Source organism: Schistocerca nitens, chromosome 2 (genome assembly GCF_023898315.1).
Source record: "Schistocerca nitens isolate TAMUIC-IGC-003100 chromosome 2, iqSchNite1.1, whole genome shotgun sequence".
Taxonomy (NCBI): domain Eukaryota; kingdom Metazoa; phylum Arthropoda; class Insecta; order Orthoptera; family Acrididae; genus Schistocerca; species Schistocerca nitens.
In genome coordinates this window covers 889,419,753-889,445,759 of record NC_064615.1, presented here as the reverse complement: position 1 = coordinate 889,445,759, position 26,007 = coordinate 889,419,753, and the positions used below count along the sequence as shown (strand labels likewise).

At 42.1% G+C, this 26,007-nt stretch overlaps 1 protein-coding gene across 1 annotated transcript in view; it reads left to right on the top strand.

Moving 5' to 3' along the window:
* The window catches only part of LOC126237200 (ATP-dependent RNA helicase DDX54), a 132,841-nt gene that overhangs the window by 69,802 nt on the left and 37,032 nt on the right, over positions 1–26,007 (top strand). The window contains exons 8-9 of the mRNA XM_049947080.1: positions 4,852–5,048; positions 11,761–11,961. Coding sequence (XP_049803037.1) covers positions 4,852–5,048; positions 11,761–11,961 — 398 coding nt within the window. The remainder of the gene's footprint in view (positions 1–4,851; positions 5,049–11,760; positions 11,962–26,007) is intronic.

Below are 26,007 nucleotides of genomic sequence, written 5' to 3'. Positions count from 1 at the left end.
CTTTGTTAATCTTCTATCCTCTGCACTAAAATTATCTATAGAAATAGGTACCTTCTTTCCACCCTTTATTTTTTTGTAGGTACACAAAACCTCTTTTAACCACATAGCCTGCCAGACCTAATACTTCATTCTCTTCTAATGGTTCCACCAAACACAAAATTCCTACCATCAAGGTAGACTCATTACTGACCCAAAGTGATTTCCCAGCACCCTTAGGTACACAGTTGAGCGAATCAAGTCTTAGTGTGATTGTTCCTGGTTTTAATCGGTTTGCCTTTTGCAACAGATTCCCCTTGCGACATTGCTGCACCGGCAATGGCTTCACCTAACCAAAACATTTTTCTGTCAAGGTTCCACCCTATTTTGCTGAAGATTGATTATGACATAATGCGGATAAAAGAAATCTAATCCCAGAATCATGTCATAGCCTTAACTCGTTTGTGGCACAATCTCTATACATTGTTTAAATTGAAGTGTAGCGAGGCAAAAGTCTATGTCCACCGATCCTAATGGTGTGATATCTTTATCCACCACTCCATGCAATCTGTACCGTGGTGGCCCCCATTGCTTACGTTTGACCAGATCACGACCAATGAATGACACATGTGCCCCTGTGCCCAATAATACCATGCAGCCATTTCTTCCTGCTATTCCTCTTATCACACACTCCACCTCTGCACACAATTTTGTAGCATCCGATCTTATTGGGAAGGTCTGTAAGTGAAACTGGGGTTCCCTTGGCATTTAACACCTTATTCTTCCCCAGTCCTCTACCTCTGAAACTATTACTTCCTCCTACTTTATTCACATCACACTGAGGCAGCCGACACTGTCTCCTTACATGCCCCATTAATCAGCACTTGAAACATTTTATACCAGCTGCAAATGCTGTCCATTTACCCTGATACAGCAGTTGCTGCCTAAGGAAGAACCTTTGAGGAGGTGGAAGAAAAACTAACTACAGGTCTTCAAACACTGTCTGCCTATTCTGATCACAATTATTAGAAACCATATCTCTCTAAAACACAAGTGTGTGCTTTCCATTTACGGAACAGAGAGCCTAGAAGGAACCTAAACATAACCTGGAGAAGACAACAACTGACCAACTGTGATACCCAAAATACCTGAAAGTAAAAAATGGCTCAAATGGCTCTGAGCACTATGGGACTTAACATCTGAGGTCATCAGTCCCCTAGAACTTAGAACTAGTTAAACCTAACTAACCTAAGGACATCACACACATCCATGCCCGAGGCAGGATTCGAACCTGCGACCGTAGCGGTCGCGCGGTTCCAGACTGAAGCGCCTTTAACCGCGTGGCCACACTGGCCGGCCTGAAAGTAAAGCTAGACTGTTCCCTCACCTTCAAAGTCCACTGCAAGGACACAAAAATGAAAGTATCTGCTAGGAACATCATCATTCGGAAACTTACAGGTAACATTTGGGGCGCACAACCAGATGTTCTTCACACATCTGCGTTGTCCTTATGCTTCTCTGCTGCTTAATATGCAGCACCCATGTGGCAGAACTCCAACCATGCCAAACAAGTTGACATTGCCCTTAATGAAACAGGATGCATTGTCACTGGCTGCTTGCCGGCAGCTCCTAACACCTGCTCAACAGTAGAAACCTCCCAGTCCCATGCCCGATGGACGATCTGGTTGTCGCCAATGATACAGCAGTTCAAACGGCAAAATTTTGGATGTCATATGGAATTTAATCATGTACTTATATTGTTTGTAAATTGCTGTCTATCGGCTATATATGTATCTTATGTTCTGGATGCAAGTAAATAAATAAATAAATAAACCCTGCATCCCAGTCAACAGATCGACCTCCTCAAATCCTGTAGCTAAGAGCACTGCTGTGCACAAATCTGTCGAACCCCATGTCCGTACATTGACATTTCCGCAAAAACCCTCTTAAAAAAGCATCAAGTGCACTTTCCTCAACTTCTTGCAAAATAATTTTATTGACTGCAGCATCCTGTCCTAGTTCATAGGTACACCCTTTAATTTTCCTTATCCTATCCACAGTTTCTGTAATTTTCTAAGTAGTAACCCGTCATTGTTACCTACAGTGCCTGGCACTATTTCATTTCATGTATCTCTGAATTAACCCTCCTTTAAATTCTTTGAATGTTGTGGTTCGTGCAAAAGCTTCTGTATACCCTACATAAGTTTTAGCTTCCCCTGTTAGTCTCAGTTTTGCAACACCTGATAATTCCTTATCAGACCAACCTTCCATGTGGACCAGTTTTCCAAGGTCTCCCACAAAAGGCCTGCAAATCCTTGGTTCCTTACCTGAAAAAGGAGCATTTAAACTTGTGACTGACAAATCTACACCCCCTCCCTCCAGTGTCTTATTTCATATTGCACTTCTGAAACCAGTGTCAGATGACTCTTGGGTTGTCACCCATGGAAAGTGATGTGAGATGTAAGGTCAATAGTAGATTTGTTCAATTAACTTCTTTATTCTCTCCCTCAGTCATAGTACATCAGGAATAATGTGGTGGCAGCGTGCAGTTGCTTCTCATTCGAAACAGTAGACGTCTGGCATTGCTGACAGTGCAAAGAGAGGGGCTAAGCGTGGCGTCACTTGACTGCCACTGTCAGTGACTTCTCTGGCTGTGATGCATAACACTCTTGCCTGCCTGTGGCTGACTCTGTTGCAGCTCATTTCGTCTCTGTTGTATTTTTTGACTGAATGTGATTGATGCGCTACAGTACAAATATTGCAAAGGGAACTGCAAGTGAAGGACATTTGGAGTCTGGTACTTTGTGAGAGGCCATTACTCACAGTGGCGCAAAAAGCTGCATGTTGTCAGTGAGCTAAATGACACAGAAAATGGGCAATAGCTGACTGGAACCATTTAATGTGGTTGGAAAAGTCACGATTTGGCCTGTTTTCAAATGATGCTGGCCTTCGAGTGCCCAGATGACATGATGAGATGTTCAACACTCATTGTTGAATATGAAGTTCAGGGTGGAAATGATTGTATTGCATTTTGGTGGTGTTTTCCACCACGTCTTCGGTCCACTGATTCTATTTACCACGAATGTGAACTAGGATGTTTATTCCAACACCATCAGTGACCAAGTTTGTCCTTTCTTCTACATTTTCATGAAGAGTATTTTGTGCACACTACCATCTTTCAAATGACCACAGGTGTGGGCCGTACACAAACATTCCGGGTTTGACGAACACTCGGGCACTCTAGCGTACCTTGAGTGGCCAACTACATCACATGATTTTAATCCCATAGAAATGAGTTGGGGATTGTTTGGAACAATGGTCAAATATACCAGTCAACATCCCAACAATTTGGTGGCTCTACTAAAATTAGCCACCAGTGAGTGGTTTCAGTTAGATACGGTACACTGAAATAAATTTGAGGGCTCCTTTTCTTGCTGAATTGAAGCCATCGTCACAGTGAGAGATGGTGTTATACAGTAGTAGCATGACGTCTCTTGGGGGGAGACAATTTTTTTCTGTGTGCTTTATATATACAGTAAAATCCCCTTTTTACACTTTCAACAGCTCAACACAAAAAAGTGTAAAATGCAGGAAAGCATAAGAAATTACTCTTACCATCATTCCGTTTATATTGCTCAAAATATGAAATTAAAACAATTTTAAAAAATCTGAAATGATTAACTGCGTTGGTGCTAGGCAGGGAATTGGACTCTCTCCATTACTGTTTAACTGTGTTTTGGAAAACGTAATTACAGAATGGAGAGAGCAAAAGTCGAATCAGAATATAGGTCAATCAATCAAATTGGGTAGAAGCAATATTACAGTAGATTGCCTCTCCTTTGCAGATGATGTGGCAATTTTAGCTAGGGATATTACCACAGCTCAAAAACAAATTGAGATTATTACAGAAGTTGCAGAAAAAGTAGGACTAAAAATATCATTCAAAAAAACGGAATCTGTGACCTGCAACAAACAAGCACCAAAGTTTCTCAGTTAAAATACTAGGGGGAAATCATACAAGAAAACAGTCTGAAAAAAGCTGCAAACAAAGTTCACTGACAAAAAATGGCAACTGCATTCAGATTAACACAAAATATTTATAATAAAAATCACTTTCTAAATTCGGTAAACTTGGGCAATACAGCACTGTAATCAAACCTGACTATTTTTATGGAGCAGAAAATTTAATTTTAAATAGAAAGAGAATATTGGAGAAATTCAAAAGAAAGAAATAAAGATTATTAGGAAAATATTAGGCCTCGAAATTACTAACAGAGAAACTTATAGGCTGAGAAGTAATAAGGAAATAGAAGGATACACAGACATACATGGTGTTCAGCATACATTCCCTCCCCTTCAAACACTGTGAACCAATAATTTGGGCAGCTGTGACCCAACAGGCCGACACCGAAATCTTGCATAAGCCAGTATTACACTAAAATATATCTTTGTCAAAGTTGATATGTCAAATGTACTGCACTAACAATAATTTACATGATCAGTAACTTTGTGTGCAGTCTGCGTTTTATGCTTTCTTCCAAGACCTCCTTTAAGTAACAATACGACACACTTTTTGCAGAAAAACTACACGAAAATCAATGTTAAAGGTAGTGATAACGTCAATGAAAACTTCAAATGTGGGAAATGTTGTAACATGGAATAGTTAACAATGGGAAAGCATTGCATTCAGAGAATAGGACTTATGTTGGGACCGACGAAAATGAATGCAAAATGTGGGATCGTAAAAATGCAGTGTTGCTGTGTATATATGAATGAATGTTTTCATTAAAAACTAATCATTTACAGTTATTTTGTTTGTCTTATCTGCAAAATAATAATAATAATAATAATAATAAATACTTATGTTACTAACAGGACGTTGTGCAAGAGCTGGTCGCAGTGGAACAGCTTACTCCTTGGTTGCTGCAGATGAATATGCATATTTAATGGACCTTCATCTCTTTCTTGGAAAGCCACTTCAGGAAGATGTTCACATTGGACGCATTCCGCAAGATCTTTTGGAGGAAGAGCAAACCAATTTACTTAGCTGGCATGAAAATTCAGTTGATCTGGTAAGGCCATTAAATGACTTACTCAACTAATTTCTGTATTTCATCTAATAATAATTTACAAAATGAAAGGAGGCTCTGGTGGAAGTAAAACTGTGAGGGCAGATAAAGAGCTAGGCACATATAGTTCAGCCGGGGAGCACTTGCCCACTAAAAGCAGAGAGCCCAGGTTCGAGACCTGTATTGGCACACCATTTTAATGTATCAGGGAGCTTCAATAATAATTTAGTTTTATAGTTTATATTCGGTAACATAGGTTTCATGGTGTTTGTAAGTACAAAACATAAATGTGAGCATTTAGTTAAAAGTCTAAAATAAAGAGCTGTAACATACGTTGGAGAAATAAGCACATTTCATATTACATCTCAACTGAATGTGTCTTCAGTCTACAATGATTAAATTATTCATTCACATCTGTAGTTATTTACTGTATGTGCCTTACACCTAATTGTATTGGAACACAGGCTGGTGATAGTTCTGTATGTTCATATATCAACGGAAATCTGGTATAACTTGACAACAACAAGAAATATGATGTCAGATATTGTGCACATATGTGGTGATTCAGTAATATTTTTATTTTCTCATTGTAGAGATATAATATCTGCGCTGATGATACCTTCACAATATACTGCGTAACTGCAGAAAGCTTCTTATTATTGTAACATTGCTCAACACAATGTCAGAGTTCCCACCGACCAACTTTAAATTCACTTCCATACAAAGGAGAATACAGAAAACCAGAAGCATGTTGCGATATGAACAAGCACATGAATCGTGGGTTACATTAATGCACAGTCAAGTGTTCCTTAGTGATGAAAACATTAGAACAGCTGGGGTTCACTGCACCAGCTTATATACCACTGTTTGCACCTGGAAAAATGCTTGCTGCGGTGTCTGCGCAGAGTGAGTCAGTCTCTAAAAGGTTGGCCGTGGAGGCGCACGTTCTTTAAATATGTGCGCTCACTTTGTAGGGTTATTACACTCCTTCCCCCGGGGAGGGGGAAACTGTTCACTGTGGAAATGTCCATGTCTTCATCAAAAGGGGATGACTAATGGAGCATTTGCCGTGTCGTCACAGGAGAATACGGTTTGAAATGGCTTGTACATGAACATGCACAGCACCGACTCCCCATGAGACACCATAAGGAGGCATTTGTGATGGAGATGCCGTATCCATGTCCACAAACGGGCAGGCACTCAGCAACTGCGAAAGAGGCTGCGTGGTGGAAGTGGCCCATTGCCAATGACTCTGCCCGGTGGTGGTGACACTCAGAAAGATGGCAGAGGGGCCGAAGGGGGTGTGGACCATGCTGCAGGGGCAGGCACGAAAGGCAGAGTTGGCTGCGGAGGCATGGGATCTCCTGTGTGCGCTTGGTCATGCGTAGGCGGAGCTGGTCATATTTTCAGGAAATGAAGGCACTAGAGATGATCATGACACAGAGGCTGGCCTCTGCAGTGTCGAACGACTGCTGGTATACACTTAGAGCACTAGCTAAACCCTAGCGCCCAGACGGCAGAGCCTGGATGGAAACGCTGCAAGTGCGGCTCCGGTGAGTGGCCGGGAATCGCGTGGAGTAGATGAAACAATGTACGGGGCTGGCAGCCGTGAAGCAGTGCAGTTGGGCTACAATTGCCAACTGGAGTGAACCTGTAGGAACTCGAGAACCTTTTGGGGGCTTCCTCGGGAGAAGAGTGGAAAGTACGGACCAGCCGCTCCACCTCACCATTTGACCTTTGACTGAGGGTAAAATGCCACCCTTTCTACAGAAATCTTCAGAATCCTGAGACACAAATTGCGGGCTGTTGTCTGTCACAAATCTTTGCGAGGTCTGTGACCGTGGTCACCATGGAAGTGGACAGGCAACAAACCACATAAGGAAATTTTGAAAAAGCTCACCTACAAGAATTCAGAAGGAGTTAAGGAGGGGGACTTACAAAAACAGCATGAATTTGCTCCCAGGGGTGCTGGGGGCAGGCTACAGGGAAAGAGAGGCCCATAGTGCTGCCTGATGGATGGTACACTGCAGGGAGACCAAATCAACTGACACGCGTGCATGAACATGCACGGCACCCACTTCCCATGAGAAACTGTAAGGAAGCATTTGTGATGGAGATGCCATATCCATGTCCACAAACGGGCAGGCACTCAGCAACGGACGCAGCAGCTGCGAAAGAGGGTACGAGGTGGAAGTGGCTGTTTTGGGAAAAGATATTGGCTTCCAGAAAGCAGAGCTAACAGTTCATCTTGATAAGGTATGGGATAGATGTCAATAATATATTGTAAATTGACAGACTTTTTAAAACCACCACAGAGCCTAAGGTAGTCGTTTGATTCCATTTTCAGTACCTGGCCAAAACAAGTGTTGGTGTGCTGGCAGATTTATACTAGAAATACCCCAATGGTCCAGATGGAGAAAGCGCATGACAGCGCATCACAACACAGACTAGTTCGCTATCTTGGGTGTCGACTCTTCAGTAGCCAACAGTAACACGCCATCAAGAGCTGAGCAGTGGTGGAGAGCATAATAATTACACAGAGGATCCGATACTCGGCCGGTAGTTTGATAGCCAGGTGGTAGACAAATTGAACAACCCGATGCAAGACAGGATTGGCCATGACGGCTAATGGGAAAACCATCCACAGTGTTTCGGGCTTAGATGGCTAAATGGAAACACAACAGTTCATCTTAATCAAATGCAGGATTGGGGCCAGTCGGCAACCGAGAAAGAGCATCTGCATTAATGTGTCGTGCTGTCGGGCGGAAGTGACTCTCATAGTTGTAGCGCGACAAAAACAGAACCATGCATTGCAGGCAGAGGGTCACTTTGTCTGGAAGAGATGCCGAGGGATGGAAAAGAGCAAGCAGAGGTTTATTATTAGTAATCTTATGAAATTTAGAACTGTAGAAGAAAACATAAAAATTTTTGAGTGTGCTGTTATGCCTGATTCAGGATTTTGGAAGCATACGTAATAGGACGTTCAGAACTGTCCATGTATTTGTGTGCGAGAACATCCCCAAAACCGTACTACAAGGCATCCGTGACCAAAACAAAATGTTGGCCTGTTTGGATGATAGCTAAGCAAGGTATTGAGTGAATTTTAACTTCATCAGGGTAAAAGCATGCTCGCAGGTGGGCAACCAGTGAAAAGTAACACGTTTATGTAAGAGAGAAGGAAGGGGGTGAGCCACTGTAGTTTGGAAGAAATTTATGGTAATATGCAATCTTTCCCAGTAGGCTGCAACTCTTTGACATCAGTAGGACACGGCAAAGCTGCAGTGGCATTGACGTGTTGGCATAAAGGCTTGAACCCAGCATGCGAGACTTTGAAACCAAGATAGTCGATACTTGAGAAAATCGCAATTTGTCCAAGTTATATTTCAACCTGGCGGCCTGCAGCACCGTGAACAAGGCAAGACGGTTCTGCAAGTGTTCACCTATATAGGAACTGGAGACCACAGTATCATCCAAGTAGTTAATGGACCCCAGAGCAGAGGCCATGAGTTGCTCCAAAAATCTTTGGAAAATAGCAGGGATGCTAGCTGTGTTGAATGGCAGGCACTGGTACTGGTATAACCCAAAGGGGGGATTAATTATGTTTGGAATCACCATCCAGAGGCAGTTGCAGGTAGGCTTCAGACAAGTCTGTTTTGGGAAAAAATATTGGCTTCCAGAAAGCAGAGCTAAGAGTTCATATTGATAAGGTATGGGATAGATGTCAATAATATATTGTAAATTGACAGACTTTTTAAAACCACCACAGAGCCTAAGGTAGTCATTTGATTTTTGTAACAATTACCAGCGGTGTAGACCATTTGCTAGACGAGACAGATGTGACAACACCCAAGGACATGCGTTGATAGAGTTCTGCTTTGACTTGCTCCTGCACCATTGGTTTTATTGTGATGTGAGCATTGAAATTAGAAGCACATTCTAATCTGTCCGAAAATGGTAGGGAAAATTTCTAGTGTAGTATGTCCAGTTGTTGATATGGAACTTGATCCGATACCAGATGTACTTCATCAGAAATAATACAAAAATCTTGAAGATGTGTAACCCAAATAAGTTTCCAGTGTTGGCATCACCTTTCATGAGCAAGGTCAAAGGCCGAACAACTGCTTTATACACTAGGGGAGTAGAAAATTATCAGTATGTGTATCTGTTGTAACTTGGCCACCAATGAGAGACTTGTTAACATCTTGCCCATAACGTGTATTTGTTTAGGGCTACTATGACTTGAGAAATGCTGTTCACATCCAGGTTAATGTGTGATGAATAAGATATAGAATTGCACACTGACGCAATATGTCATTTATTTTTTTACAATGATTGCACAACACCTGACGCTGTGGGCACATGGCCCGCTCATGTTGAACAAAACAATACGGGCACAATGGGAGAGGAGCACATGAATGCTGTTGTGAAGCTGGCAGCTGGCTGCTGGCTGCTGCTGCTGCTGCTGCTGCTGCTGCTTAGCACGGCACTGCCTCATGCAATGTGGAGACTGTGATTGCACAGCCATGACACCATATTCCCTCCATAATCTAAAAGACAGCAGCTGAGGAGAACATGATACAGCAGCTACTTCACACCAAGCTTCTATCTGATTCCTGCTTCCCTAGTTACTTTATGAGAATGAGCAGTGTCCAGAATGTCTGTGAGAGAGGGATTTTCACATTTAAAGTGAATCTATGGACTTACGTATCGGGGACTGAGTGTATTATAGGATCACAAACCATTGAATAAGCTTGTGAGTCCTTGTGAGCCTCAGTAACAAACTGCCAATGACAGCTGAACACATGAAGTTCCGCTGCCCAAGCTCTGTACGACTGTAAACAATGGTAGAACTCAATAGGAGCAGCAATAACATTAGTGTGTTTACGATGATAATTATGGAGTACCAGTACTGTCACATTTCATCAAAAGAGAGACTAACAGGTTCCTGCTGAAAAGATAGCTGACACAAAAGATGATAAACAAGAGGAAAAATCCATGACAGAAAGAAAGCCTTACACACGTTGAGGTACATGACACCAAAAGCTTGGAAATGTTGCTGAAGGCATTTTTCATACGCATCCCAATCCTCCATATTATCATCATGTGGAGGAAACGGTGGGGACACGTCAACACCTGTGAACCATGGCATGTCAATGAAGCCATGGATGGAGCCTGTTGCTCTCTGGTGAGAGCTTGCTGCTGTTCAACATATTGAAAAATGTTTTCCTCTGACATGTTGGCCATATTGAACCGAGAAATGAAACACGTGGAATAGAATCCCATCCTCGTCACTAAAAATTTTAATGTTGCAAACACAATATTAGAATTCGCACCAATTAACTTTTAATTCGCTTCCATATAAAGAAAAATACTGACACACTGTAGGACATTGTAACAATAAGAAACACACAAAATTATTGGTTGCGTTAATGCACGGTCTAACAGTGAAGTGTCTCCTACGCATGAAAACATTAGAGTGGCTGAGGGCCTGGCATGCTGGCTTGTATACAGCTGTTTGCACATGGTACAGCACTTGCTGCGCAGTCTGTGTTGAGTGAGGTGGCCTCTTTAGGCTGGCCATGGAGGAGCATGCTATTTAATTACGTGCGCTCACTGTATAGGGTTACAACACTTACCCTCTAGCCACATAGCTTGATTTTAATGTATCTGTTTATATCCTCAGCATTTTTCGGTATTGTACATAACAAAGTTCTGTAATGGGATAAGGTGGTACCTCGATTTCATTCTCTCTGACACCTCCTCTTCAGTCTTTGTTTCCTCTCATCCTCACAATATGTGAGTCTCTACCTACCCCTGTTTATTTCCTGAGGAAAGATCTAATAGTTCCCAAAGGTAGTGCAGTGTCTTGTACTTTTATGTGTGTCTATGGGCAGTATTGGAATTTCACCGCCTGAGGTAAGTACTGAGTGGATATTCTGTCTGTAATTTTATTGGCTGCTCAAGTGAATATTTCTTTTAATAAATAGATGTAATGAGACTGCTGTTTGCTCATTTTAAGTAACATGTAGATGTTTTTATATAAAATAGAGGGAAACATTCCACACGGGAAAAATATATTGAAAAACAAAGATGATGTGACTTACCATACGAAAGCGCTGGCAGGTCGATAGAAACACAAACGAACACATACATACACACAAAACTCTAGCTTTCGCAACCAATGGTGGCTTCGTCAGGAAAGAGGGAAGGAGAGGGAAAGATGAAAGGATGTGGGTTTTAAGGGAGAGGGTAAGGAGTCATTCCAATCCCGGGAGCGGAAAGACTTACCTTAGGGGGAAAAAAGGACAGGTATAAACTCGCGCACACACACACATGTCCATCCGCACATACACAGACACAGACACAAGCAGACATTTTCTGCTTGTGTCTGTGTATGTGTGAATGGACATGTGTGTGTGTGTGTGTGCGCGAGTGTATACATGTCCTTTTTTCCCCCTAAGGTAAGTCTTTCCGCTCCTGGGATTGGAATGACTCCTTACCCTCTCCCTTAAAACCCACATCCTTTCATCTTTCCCTCTCCTTCCCTCTTTCCTGACGAAGCAATCATTGGTTGCGAAAGCTAGAATTTTGTGTGTATGTATGTGTTTGTTTGTGTTTCTATCGACCTGCCAGCGCTTTCGTATGGTAAGCCACATCATCTTATATATTTTCTCTGTTCGAGGTTCTTGGTTTGATACTACTTTTCTTCTCTCAGTCTAACATGAAGCGGGTGTGCAGTAACGCGTACAAGCAGTATCTTCGTTCACGTCCTGGTGCATCAACAGAGAGTATGAAGAGAATAAAGGAAATTAATTGGGACACATTTCATTATCATCCTTCATTTTCATTTGGAGACAAAACAGAGGCTGAGAAAATATCTTTCCTAACTGAAATGAAAAAGTACAGACCAAATGGGGTAAGTTTTGAATGTACAGTTTTTTTTTTTTTAAAAAAAAGCTCTCACTCCAAATCATTGTTGAACAGCTATCTTGCTGGAAACAGTTATTTCCCTCTTCATGTTAACACTTTTTTGTTGAAAGTAGGAAGTAAAAACAATTATATGTCAACAGAACTGCATTGCTGAAAACTATAACAGAAAGGAGTGGTGGAAGGAATGAATTGTGATGCAAATCTAGTTACGAATATGGGATTTAGATTATTGATTTAGGACACAGCAGTTGGTATTCATTCTTATCTCTGTATTTTAACAACATTTGTTTCTACTGGTAATGTATGTGTGATTTATCATCCTTTGTATGCTTATATTCATTCTTCCAATTTTCTACATTTGAATAACAAACTCCTCATCTCTTTAGATTTCATGCACCAATCATTCTCAGCAATAAAATTCGTCTAAATCGCATATTTAGTTGCTGGTACTCTCCTGCCAACAGGAACAATTTGTTTTGCTTGGCGTTACAGTTGTGAATAGTCGTCGCATTAGACACATGCTATGTTCATATTCATTTATAATATAATAACTTGAAATGTCACTAGTTTGTCACTAACAACTTACTGACAGCTTATATGTCACTGTTTTCACTTGGTATGGCTGTACAGATCAGTTTGAACATTAAGGCACCACACTTCTACCATGGAGTGAGCAAAAACATGTTACGTCGACAGCATGTGACACAGTGGAAAAAGTGCAGTTGGGTCTTGTCTAGGCCCCAGGTTGATAACGTTTATTGTACAGTTGAGGATTTGTCTAGCAGCTCCTTTTTTCATGCAAAACTATTGGTATGCAACATCTCTGACAAAGCGGAAGCTGATGGTTAATGTCTAAGGGGCTTTTAGATGCTAGTACTCAATTGGATTATAATGATTTAAGTTACTTGGACTATGTGAATGTCTGTGGTTGCACAATTGATAGATGAGTTCATTGTTTTGTAATGTTAACAGTGATTTTGGCTTCCAAAAACGAGAGATAAACCAGACCAAATTTGATGTGATTGTGGCACGTTTTACGTGAGAGAGGCCATAATATCAGCAGAGGAGAGTAGCAAGAAACATTAGTGACACACCAGTCTAAACCAGCTGGGGATATTGGATGTCATGAAGCAATGCCTGGAATATAATCACAAAGTGAAATAAGACTAGTGTTGTGTTGTTGACACAGAAGTCTCAGACAGTGTAATTAAGGAGTATTAAAGATGTCAGGACACCTCATACATAGAGACTCACATTTCATTTCAAACAAGACTTGTGATTCAGCATACAGTTCTTGAAGACTGTGCTGGTCAGTCAACTGTTTGAGCCAGAAAACACTACTTGTGTGCACATTTCATGAAATAACATCTCTGGTACTGGAAAACAAGTATGCATTAAAGGGGTGACAAGTGCTGGGAGTAGTATAGCAGTGTAGATATGGCTGCAATAACAATAATATCTTACTTGTGGTTTGAAGCCCAGAGTAGATGAACAGAAGAAGGATATTAAATGTATCATCATAATATTACATGCAAAACAGAATTACCACTTCAGTTATAAATTCTTAAACAAACCATAAATCTCTTAGTTCAGGTTCAGTCACTTATATGATCTCAGGATGAATAGGAATCTGGTTCTTACAATAACAGGAGAGATAATTTAGATACAGGCCATATACTGAATAAAGTTAATCGGTATATATACCGTAAAGGAGAAATATGTGGCTGTTCGTAAGCATGAAAGGCACTAGAAATATACTCTACAGAAAATAATAATTTAGGGTTAAATAGTGCAATGACAGACAAATTGAAATTATAGTACCATCTCACGCAACTTACTCTGAGGCACAGTTGTTAACAAGGGCCAGTGATGGTGCTGATGGCCTAGGATGGTGTCATTTCCAAAGCTGTGTTATAAATGTGATCATGTGATTAAGTGTAGTACTGTTAAATAGGCAACGAGCACAGAATGTTACAGTACATTGCTTATGGTATTTGCAGTCATAGAAGGTGCTGTATGTAGTGACATTACAAGTATCAAAAAGTGCTGCTTGAAGACAGCTCACTATATGTGTTGATAAAAACATTGGTGTATCCATGTGCATTCTCCATTAGAACCTCCGGATCTAAAGTTTACTGTGTATGGAGTTAAAATAGTAGCTTTCCTGGAGCATCAGTATTTCAGGTAATAAGGAAGCAAAACATTATTGCTATTTTGGCAGCAAAGTCACAGGTGATAGTAGAAATAAAGAGGGTGTGAAATACAGACTGGCAGTAACAAGCAAACTTTACTGAAAAAGAGATATCAACATTCAATTGAAATTTATTATGTTAGGATGTGTCTTATAAAAGTATTTGTCAGGAATGTTGCTTTATATGGAAGTGAAATGTGGGCAATTTGGTAGCACGGATGAATACTGTAGATTAGATTGGTGGACAGGATAACAATGAGGATATGTATAATTGAATCAGACAAGAAAGATCTTAATTGCACAACTTGACTAAAAGAAAGGTTAGGTTTACAGGTCACATTCTAAACAATCGAGGAATAGTGATTTGGTGACGGAGCAAAATATGAGGGATCAAAATTTTAGAGGGAGATTAAATGATTAATTAGCATGGAAAGCTGTATCAGACAAGTCTTTGGACCGAAGAGCACTATAACAATAATTCTCAAAGTAAGAAGGAATAACAAGATATGTCATTTGAGTTATTGCTCAGAAAGGGGTATAAATCTGTGTGGGGGATACAGAGATATCATTGGATTAACTCAGTGTCCAGATAGTGAAAACAACATGATTTAAGCAGTTCTGAGCACGAATGGGCTGTGAGTGTGACAGCTGAGAATGAGTTTCACAAGCATCGTGTTGTTCATCGAATTTATACATGATGTCTTAATTAGTATGTATCAGATGTAGACAAATAATGCTTATACTGCTTGTAGCCTAGCCAAGGTATGTTTTATCTCAGAATGTAGAAATCATTGACTCGTCCACCCTTCAAAGCAGAATAAACCATTCAATTGGAAGTTGATAGCAGAGTGCAATACTGGGAAGACAGAGCTGCTTTGTAGCACACCATTCTTTGCGTGTTGTTGCAACTGGAAGTCTACAACAGACGTAGCATGTGTTTCATTGTTGTTGCAACAGAGGTTGCATGACATCATCTCAGTGAGTACCGAGTACACTTGAATAGACCTAAAGTAAAATGTACTGCCTCACACACTTCCACAAAAAGAGATGCTTCATCATTGACAGGTGATTTTGAACCAATGGGATTGGTATAGTTCAAGGAAAAAAGTTCCCTGTATTTCAAATCATTTTAGTGTGGATGTCAATGAATTAATCAACTGCTACCATCTACTGACAAGGGTAATGTGTATTAGGTGCACTAACGTTCTCACACTGAAGTTTGCAGGAGTGAAATAATGCATGAATCTCTTGACCGACTGTTGGTGAATGCTGATTAGATGTAACCGTCGTATAACTGGGAACCTACTGATGGTTTACTCAGTGCCTGGTAGAATGAACAGAGGGTGCTACAGATGCTCATGAAACTGTTATAAAGTATGTTTTAATCAGTCGCAGAATAGTGAGTGCTTTTTACTTGTATACAGTGCATGATCGTCTACTGACCTCAACTTTGTTTTACACTGTTATATTCTTTTGTGTGATAATGAAACATTGATAATGAAGGAAGAGAGAAACTATAAGGGGTAATTTGCAAACTATCAAGTTTTAAGTGTTACATTGTATAATTACTGATGAGTTATCAGCCATTATGAATGGCCAAAGGCAAATTGATTATCCTGTTCTGAATGTGCCATGAAGTGTAACAGCAAGGAATTTGGTGTATGTTTAATGACCTAGATCATTTTTCTTTCCTCTTCCCTCATTACCTGTGGTCTAAACAACATATATGTAGAATCTCAAACATATTCATGCCTCTTTCCATCCATCTGGTTTTAATTTATGGGTTTTGTAATGCGCATTAACTCCTAAAATCTTGGGTTGGCGTAAGATGTAGCTTGAAATTTAATGGAATGCATCACATTTAAAACGCACATTCATCTTTATGGAACTCAGACTGGAGAAACTGCTACGAAAGTCTTTCTTTGGGTGTCAGGGTAAAAGTTATTTTTTTTTTTTTTTTTTTTTTTTTTTTGTAGATGGGTACTAGTTTCATACTGTGCTCAGAGTGGAATGCAATAGCTTGTAGCAGTAGGATCCACTGCATTCTGCTGGAGTACCTCAAATGATCAAAGGAACTGTACATTTTGATAAAATATATCTGATAGATTGCTTCCTAGTTTTAAAGGAGAGAACTTTCACAATTTAGGATGATTAATTAATTAAGAGTGCACTGTAGTGTTGCTGTCATTCCATTCCTGTGTGGCATATAGCTCTATGAGAAACTGTCTTACAGACCGAGGTGTGCTCAGAAAGAAATGTGACCAAATTTGGAAAAAATGGGGGGATTCGATGAATCAGTGCAAATGGTTAAAATTCTTCAAAGTAGGATCCTTAAGTGCTGGCACAGCTTAGCCTCTGCAGTTACCTAGCTTGAATGGTATCCTGGAAGACCTTTTTTGAAATGGCATGTAGAGTTCTCACCAACATTTCTTTTATATTGTATACAGTTCTGAAAGAGGCATTATTTCAGTGCTCATTTTATTAAGGAAAACTGAAAGGAATGACTTCCCATTATTTCAGACAGTCTTACCATATTGGTGAGTCACTTGTGGCTGGGTGTGTTGTAGTGCAACAAGCATTCAGTGACAGTGTCTTTGGTGAAGGAATTGACACCTTGTTTGTCTTTTAAGCTCTTGCATGTTAAAAGCACCAGTGACGTCTTGTCCCCCAGATACAAGTTCACAAGAGACCGCACTACCTTTCTATCAAAGAACATGGTAAGTATGCTTTTTGCTTTTTACTCATTCAAGCATTCATTTTTGGTGAAATAAGAGACTGACAGGTACCACTCTGAATGTTGCTATTTTATCTCCAGGTCATTCTTAAAAAAATAGTTCTCATCACTGGTAGTCACAAATATTCACAAAAGTTATTGAGGAATGAGCACGTGATTCTCTTTTATAGTGTTTGTCAACAGTTTGGGGACCAGTATGGCAGTCAGTGCTTTCCTCATCCAAAAATCCTTGGTAATGAGTTTGTGCACCATACCTACATTCTTTACTATCAGCTGAACAATTAATTGATAGTTGGTATTGAAAAGTACATTTACATTGTTCGCAGTATCTTCAGTTTTAGTTGTTGATGGAGTTAACATTGAGGAATTAACCTTCTGTCTTCTTCTGAGTGTGCCCTAACATCTTTTGCCATCTCAAAAGTTGTGATTTTGAGGGACACTCATCCCCAGAAAACGGTTATAATATCGATAATGTCTTCATTGTAGATTCACTTAATAGAAGTCCATTACTGAAGTACAACCGTCAAAATGCTGTTCAGTGTAGTAGCCTTGTACATCTATGACCTGGTACTTCATGCAATGAAGTGCCACTTCCTGTGTTAAGCCACACCCCCTTTGCTCGTATTATGCCTACAGTAATGTGATACTAACTTGTATTCATGTAGGTGCACCTCCGCAATATCTTTATCTTCCATATTGTGTTCTGCTGTGGGGCACATCTGTTAGAATACCATTAGAGTTGTCAGTTTTGTACAGTAATGTGCAAGCTCATTTTTATGATTTAATAAGTTTCATGTGCTATGATGGAAAAGTCCAAATGTGCTGCTCAAGCTCCCACTTTTCTTTTCTCTACTGTTTGTTGCAACTGTGCCTATGCTTATCTGGTAGCTCCATCATTTGGAAAAATTTACTCTAAAAAGACTAAGTAAAAACATTGGAAATCAGAGATTGGACAGACAGTGCTCTGGTTACACTGAATGTTTCTGAAAGCTAGTTGTACAACTAATCTCTTACCAGAAATATTCCCAACATTGTATTTGATGTCAACCTAAATTATATAATTGAGATTGCAGTTCAAAATTTTCCTGGTGCCCCCAATAATCACTACATGATCGTCTTTATCAAAGTCTTTTCCCAGAGTGTCTAAATTGTGTATCACATCACTGAGCCACACACTTGGCTTAAAAGTACTATTTACTTATTTCCTCCATACCTAGGGAGTCTGTACTAATACTATTTGGTCCTTAACATGTACTTTGTGTCTGTCTTGTTGAAGTGTTCCTGAACTACTCAGGTTGTTTTCACACTTCTAACCACAGTCTACAGAGCAGAGAAGCTGTTGGAGACATCTAGACTAAAGATAGCGGACTTGAGCTCTCCTAAAAATCTTGCTTGGTTTAACAGGTTTGACTGTAGTCCAGTTATCTACCTATTCATAAACTTTGTGTTGCCAAGTGCAGCTGTTTAATGCTCTAATTCTGCCTTTAGTACTGCCAGGTCAGCTTTAAGTTTCAAATCAACTGTTCCTTGATGACTGCATATAGTGAATATGCACAGCTACTGCAATGTCATAGGTTATTAAAATCTCCATTCAATCTGGTGGCTTCACTGTACCCAACTTGAAAAAACTGTAGACTGACTTCGCCTATTGACCAATTCTCCTTACTGTGTGGCACTTTCCATACTTGTTCACTGTGATTTTTTTTTTATAAATAATTATATATATATATATATATATATATATATATATATATATATAGGGAAACATTCCACGTGGGAAAAATTATATGTAAAAACAAAGATGAGGTGACTTACCGAACGAAAGCGCTGGCAGGTCGATAGACACACAAACATACACACAAAATTCTAGCTTTCGCAACCAACGGTTGCCTCATCAGGAAAGAGGGAAGGAGAGGGAAAGATGAAAGGATGTGGGTTTTAAGGGAGAGGGTAAGGAGTCATTCCAATCCCGGGAGCGGAAAGACTTACCTTAGGGGGAAAAAGGACAGGTATACACTCGCACACACACACATATCCATCCACACATACAGACACTGTATGTGTGGATGGATATGTGTGTGTGTGCGAGTGTATACCTGTCCTTTTTTCCCCCTAAGGTAAGTCTTTCCGCTCCCGGGATTGGAATGACTCCTTACCCTCTCCCTTAAAACCCACATCCTTTCATCTTTCCCTCTCCTTCCCTCTTTCCTGACGAGGCAACCGTTGGTTGCGAAAGCTAGAATTTTGTGTGTATGTTTGTGTTTGTTTGTGTGTCTATCGACCTGCCAGCGCTTTCGTTCGGTAAGTCACCTCATCCTTGTTTTTATATATATATATAAACAAAGATGATGTGACTTACCAAATGAAAGTGCTGGCAGGTCGACAGACACACAAATATACACACAAAATTCAAGCTTTCGCAACAAACAGTTGCCTCATCAGGAAAGAGGGAAGGAGAGGGAAAGACGAAAGGATGTGGGTTTTAAGGGAGAGGGTAAGGAGTCATTCCAATCCCGGGAGCGGAAAGACTTACCTTAGGGGGAAAAAAGGACAGGTATACACTCGCACACACACACATATGTGTGTGTGTGTGCGAGTGTAAATATATATATATTTATATATATATAAAAAATAGAGGGAAACATTCCACGTGGGAAAAATATATCTAAAAACAAAGATGATGTGACTTACCGAACGAAAGCGCTGGCAGGTCGATAGACACACAAACACCACACAAAATTCAAGCTTTCGCAACGAACTGTTGCCTCATCAGGAAAGAGGGAAGGAGAGGGAAAGACGAAAGGATGTGGGTTTTAGGGGAGAGGGTAAGGAGTCATTCCCATCCCGGGAGCGGAAAGACTTACCTTGGGGGAAAAAGGGACGGGTATACACTCGCGCACACACACATATCCATCCACACATATACAGACACAAGCAGACATCTCACAAGCAGACATTTTTAAAGACAAAGAGTTTGGGCAGAGATGTCAGTTGAGGCAGAAGTGAAGAGGCAAAGATGATGTTGAATGACAGGTGAGGTATGAGTGGCGGCAACTTGAAATTAGCGGAGATTGAGGCCTGGTGGGTAACGGGAAGAGAGGATATACTGAAGAGCAAGTTCCCATCTCCGGAGTTCGGATGGGTTGGTGTTGGTGGGAAGTATCCAGATAACCCGGACAGTGTAACACTGTGCCAAGATGTGCTGGCCGTGCGCCAAGGCATGTTTAGCCACAGGGTGATCCTCATTACCAACAAACACTGTCTGCCTGTGTCCATTCATGCGAATGGACAGTTTGTTGCTGGTCATTCCCACATAGAATGCATCACAGTGTAGGCAGGTCAGTTGGTAAATCACGTGGGTGCTTTCACATGTGGCTCTGCCTTTGATCGTGTACACCTTTCGGGTTACAGGACTGGAGTAGGTGGTGGAGGGAGGGTGCATGGGACAGGTTTTACACCGGGGGCGGTTACAAGGATAGGAGCCAGAGGGTAGGGAGGGTGGTTTGGGGATTTCATAGGGATGAACTAACAGGTTACGAAAGTTAGGTGGACGGCGGAAAGACACTCTTGGTGGAGTGGGGAGGATTTCATGAAGGATGGATCTCATTTCAGGGCAGGATTTGAGGAAGTCGTATCCCTGCTGGAGAGCCACATTCAGAGTCTGGTCCAGTCCCGGAAAGTATCCTGTCACAAGTGGGGCACTTTTGTGGTTCTTCTGTGGGGGATTCTGGGTTCGAGGGGATGAGGAGGTGGCTCTGGTTATTTGCTTCTGTACCAGGTCGGGAGGGTAGTTGCGAGATGCGAAAGCTGTTGTCAGGTTGTGGGTGTAATGGTTCAGGGATTCCGGACTGGAGCAGATTCGTTTGCCACGAAGACCTAGGCTGTAGGGAAGGGACCGTTTGATGTGGAATGGGTGGCAGCTGTCATAATGGAGGTACTGTTGCTTGTTGGTGGGTTTGTTGTGGACGGACGTGTGAAGCTGGCCATCGGACAGGTGGAGGTCAACGTCAAGGAAAGTGGCATGGGATTTGGAGTAGGACCAGGTGAAAATCTGATGGAACCAAAGGAGTTGATGTTGGAGAGGAAATTCTGGAGTTCTTCTTCACTGTGAGTCCAGATCATGAAGATGTCATTAATAAATCTGTACCAAACTTTGGGTTGGCAGGCCTTAATCTTTCCTCTCCCACATCCACACCGGCTGTTCAGAGCATCCTCCTACAGGCCAACCGTAAATTAGAACTGCATGCCACCCTCCACCTCAAAAAACTATCCAATCTCCTGGTTTCCCACCTCCGGAAAGGCAACTCACTCACCCTTCACAACCTTTCCAGCAAACCTCAACCTCCTCTCATTGCACACAAACCCAGTCTCTCCCATCTACTCAATCTCCCGCTTCCAGCTCCACTCCCTCCAAAACCTCAAAATTCCAATCAACACAATCTAGAACCACAACACCCTAACTCAGTAGTTAACCTTTCCTCCAAACCTCTCTCCCAATCCGAAACCTCTGTCCTATCCAAAGGCCTCACCTTCAGCCCCACTCCCAGATTCAACCAAACAGCCCTCGTCAAAGATTTACTGTCCTACACCCGTACTCTCTGCTGGAAATATCACTTTGCCACGAAGAAAAATGATCCTAATCCTACTCCTAATGATCCAACTCCCCAAGACACCATCCAAATTGAACCCTGCCTGGAACAGTTCCGTCCTCCGTCGCAGCGCGACCCACCTCCTCTTCCTCAAAACCACCCTCTCCAAACCTTCCAGGAATTTCTGACTTCCAGCCTTGCATCTCAGTCCTTCTTAAAAAACCTTAATCCTACTCCCAACATCACCACTGCTGAAGCCCAGGCTATCCGTGATCTGAAGGCTGACCGATCCATCGTCATTCTTCCGGCGGACAAGGGTTCCACGACCGTGGTACTTGATCATCGGGAGTATGTGGCTGAGGGACTACGTCAGCTTTCAGACAACACCACATACGAAGTTTGCCAAGGTAACCCCATTCCCGATGTCCAGGTGGAGCTTCAAGGAATCCTCAGAACCTTAGGCCCCCTGCAAAACCTTTCACCTGACTCCATCAACCTCCTGATCCCACCGACACCCCGCACCCCTACCTTCTACCTTCTTCCTAAAATCCACAAACCCAATCATCCCGGCCGCCACATTGTAGCTGGTTACCAAGCCCCCACAGAACATATCTCTGCCTACGTAGATCAACACCTTCAACCTATTACATGCAGTCTCCCATCCTTCATCAAAGACACCAACCACTTTCTCGAACGCCTGGAATCCTTACCCAATCTGTTACCCCCGGAAACCATCCTTTTAACCATTGATGCCACTTCCTTATACACAAATATTCCGCACGTCCAGGGCCTCGCTGCGATGGAGCATTTCCTTTCACGCCGATCACCTGCCACCCTACCTAAAACCTCTTTCCTCATTACCTTAGCAAGCTTCATCCTGACCCACAACTTCTTCACTTTTGAAGACCAGACATACCAACAATTAAAGGGAACAGCCGTGGGTACCAGGATGGCCCCTTCGTACGCCAACCTATTCATGGGTCGCTTAGAGGAAGCCTTCTTGGTTACCCAGGCCTGCCAACCCAAAGTTTGGTACAGATTTATTGATGACATCTTCATGATCTGGACTCACAGTGAAGAAGAACTCCAGAATTTCCTCTCCAACCTCAACTCCTTTGGTTCCATCAGATTCACCTGGCCCTACTCCAAATCCCATGCCACTTTCCTTGACGTTGACCTCCACCTGTCCAATGGCCAGCTTCACACGTCCGTCCACATCAAACCCACCGACAAGCAACAGTACCTCCATTATGACAGCTGCCACCCATTCCACATCAAACGGTCCCTTCCCTACAGCCTAGGTCTTCGTGGCAAACGAATCTGCTCCAGTCCGGAATCCCTGAACCATTACACCCACAACCTGACAACAGCTTTCGCATCTCGCAACTATCCTCCCGACCTGGTACAGAAGCAAATAACCAGAGCCACCTCCTCATCCCCTCGAACCCAGAATCCCCCACAGAAGAACCACAAAAGTGCCCCACTTGTGACAGGATACTTTCCGGGACTGGACCAGACTCTGAATGTGGCTCTCCAGCAGAGATACGACTTCCTCAAATCCTGCCCTGAAATGAGATCCATCCTTCATGAAATCCTCCCCACTCCACCAAAAGTGTCTTTCCGCCGTCCACCTAACCTTCGTAACCTGTTAGTTCATCCCTATGAAATCCCCAAACCACCCTCCTACCCTCTGGCTCCTATCCTTGTAACAGCCCCCGGTGTATAACCTGTCCCATGCACCCTCCCTCCACCACCTACTCCAGTCCTGTAAACCGGAAGGTGTACACGATCAAAGGCAGAGCCACATGTGAAAGCACCCACATGATTTACCAACTGACCTGCCTACACTGTGATGCATTCTATGTGGGAATGACCAGCAACAAACTGTCCATTCGCATGAATGGACACAGGCAGACAGTGTTTGTTGGTAATAAGGATCACCCTGTGGCTAAACATGCCTTGGTGCACGGCCAGCAAATCTTGGCACAGTGTTACACTGTCCAGGTTATCTGGATACTTCCCACCAACACCAACCCATCCGAACTCCGGAGATGGGAACTTGCTCTTCAGTATATCCTCTCTTCCCGTTACCCACCAGGCCTCAATCTCCGCTAATTTCAAGTTGCCGCTACTCATACCTCACCTGTCATTCAACATCATCTTTGCCTCTTCACTTCTGCCTCGACTGACATCTCTGCCCAAACTCTTTGTCTTTAAAAATGTCTGCTTGTGAGATGTCTGCTTGTGTCTGTATATGTGTGGATGGATATGTGTGTGTGTGTGTGTGTGTGTGTGTGTGTGTTCGAGTGTATACCCGTCCTTTTTCCCCCCAAGGTAAGTCTTTCCGCTCCCGGGATTGGAATGACTCCTTACCCTCTCCCCTAAAACCCACATCCTTTCGTCTTTCCCTCTCCTTCCCTCTTTCCTGATGAGGCAACAGTTTGTTGCGAAAGCTTGAATTTTGTGTGTGTGTTTGTGTCTGTTTGTGTGTGTATCGACCTGCCAGCGCTTTCGTTCGGTAAGTCACATCATCTTTGTTTTTAGATATATATATATGTGATATATAGATATATATATATTCCCCCTAAGGTAAGTCTTTCCACTCCCGGGATTGGAATGACTCGTTACCTTCTCCCTTAAAACCCACATCCTTTCGTCTTTCCCTCTCCTTCCCTCTTTCCTGATGAGGCAACAGTTTGTTGCGAAAGCTTGAATTTTGTGTGTATGTTTGTGTTCGTTTGTGTGTCCGTCGACCTGCCAGCGCTTTCATTTGGTAAGTCACATCGTCTTTGTTTTTAGATATATTTTTCCTACGTGGAATGTTTCCCTCTATTATAACTATATATATATATATATATATATATGATATGGTTATAATAGAGGGAAACATCCCACGTAGGAAAAATATATCTAAAAACAAAGATGATGTGACTTACCAAATGAAAGTGCTGGCAGGTCGACAGACACACAAACATACACACAAAATTCAAGCTTTCGCAACAAACTGTTGCCTCATCAGGAAAGAGGGATGTAGAGGGAAAGACGAAAGGATGTGTGGATGGATATGTGTGTGTGTGCGAGTGTATACCCGTCCTTTTTTCCCCCTAAGGTAAGTCTTTCCGCTCCCGGGATTGGAATGACTCCTTACCCTCTCCCAAAACCCACATCCTTTCGTCTTTCCCTCTCCTTCCCTCTTTCCTGATGAGGCAGCAGTTTGTTGCGAAAGCTTGAATTTTGTGTGTATGTTTGTGTGTCTGTCGACCTGCCAGCACTTTCATTTGGTGTGTGTGTGTGTCTGTGTGTATATATATATATATATATATATATATATATATATATATATATATATATATATATATATATGATGATGATGAGACTTACCAAACAAAAGTGCTGGCAGGTCGATAGACCTGGTCTTTACAAATGTCTGCTTGTGTCTGTGTATATCCAGATGGATATGTGTGTGTGTGCGAGTGTATACCCGTCCTTTTTTCCCCCTAAGGTAAGTCTTTCCGCTCCCGGGATTGGAATGACTCCTTACACTCTCCCTTAAAACCCAAATCCTTTCGTCTTTCCCTCTCCTTACCTCTTTCCTGACGAGGCAACCGTTGGTTGCGAAAGCTAGAATTTTGTGTGTATGTTGGTAAGGAGTCATTCCAATCCCGGGAGCGGAAAGAATATCTTCATGATCTGGACTCACAGTGAAGAAGAATTCCAGAATTTCCTCTCCAACCTCAACTCCTTTGGTTCCATCAGATTCACCTGGTCCTACTCCAAATCCCATGCCACTTTCCTTGATGTTGACCTCCACCTGTCCAATGGCCAGCTTCACACGTCCGTCCACATCAAACCCACCAAAGTGGAAAGACTTACCTTCATCTTTCTTTATATATATATATATATATATATATATATATATATATATATATAGAGGGAAACATTCCACGTGGGAAAAATATCTAAAAACAAAGATGATATGACTTACCGAACGAAAGTGCTGGCAGGTCAATAGACACACAAACACACACACAAAATTCAAGCTTTCGCAACAAACTGTTGCCTCATCAGGAAAGAGGGAAGGAGAGGGAAAGACGAAAGGATGTGGGTTTTAGGGGAGAGGGTAAGGAGTCATTCCAATCCCGGGAGCGGAAAGACTTACCTTAGGGGGAAAAAAGGACGGGTATACACTCACACACACACACACATATCCATCCACACATATACAGACGCAAGCAAACATATACAGAGGCAAAGAGGTTGGGCAGAGATGTCAGTCGAGGCAGAAGTGCAGAGGCAAAGATGTTGTTGAATGACAGGTGAGGTATGAGTGGCGGCAACTTGAAATTAGCGGAAATTGAGGCCTGGTGGATAATGGGAATAGAGGATATATTGAAGAGCAAGTTCCCATCTCCGGAGTTCGGATAGGTTAGTGTTAGTGGGAAGTATCCAGATGACCCGGACGGTGTAACACTGTGCCAAGATGTGCTGGCCGTGCACCAAGGCATGCTTAGCCACAGG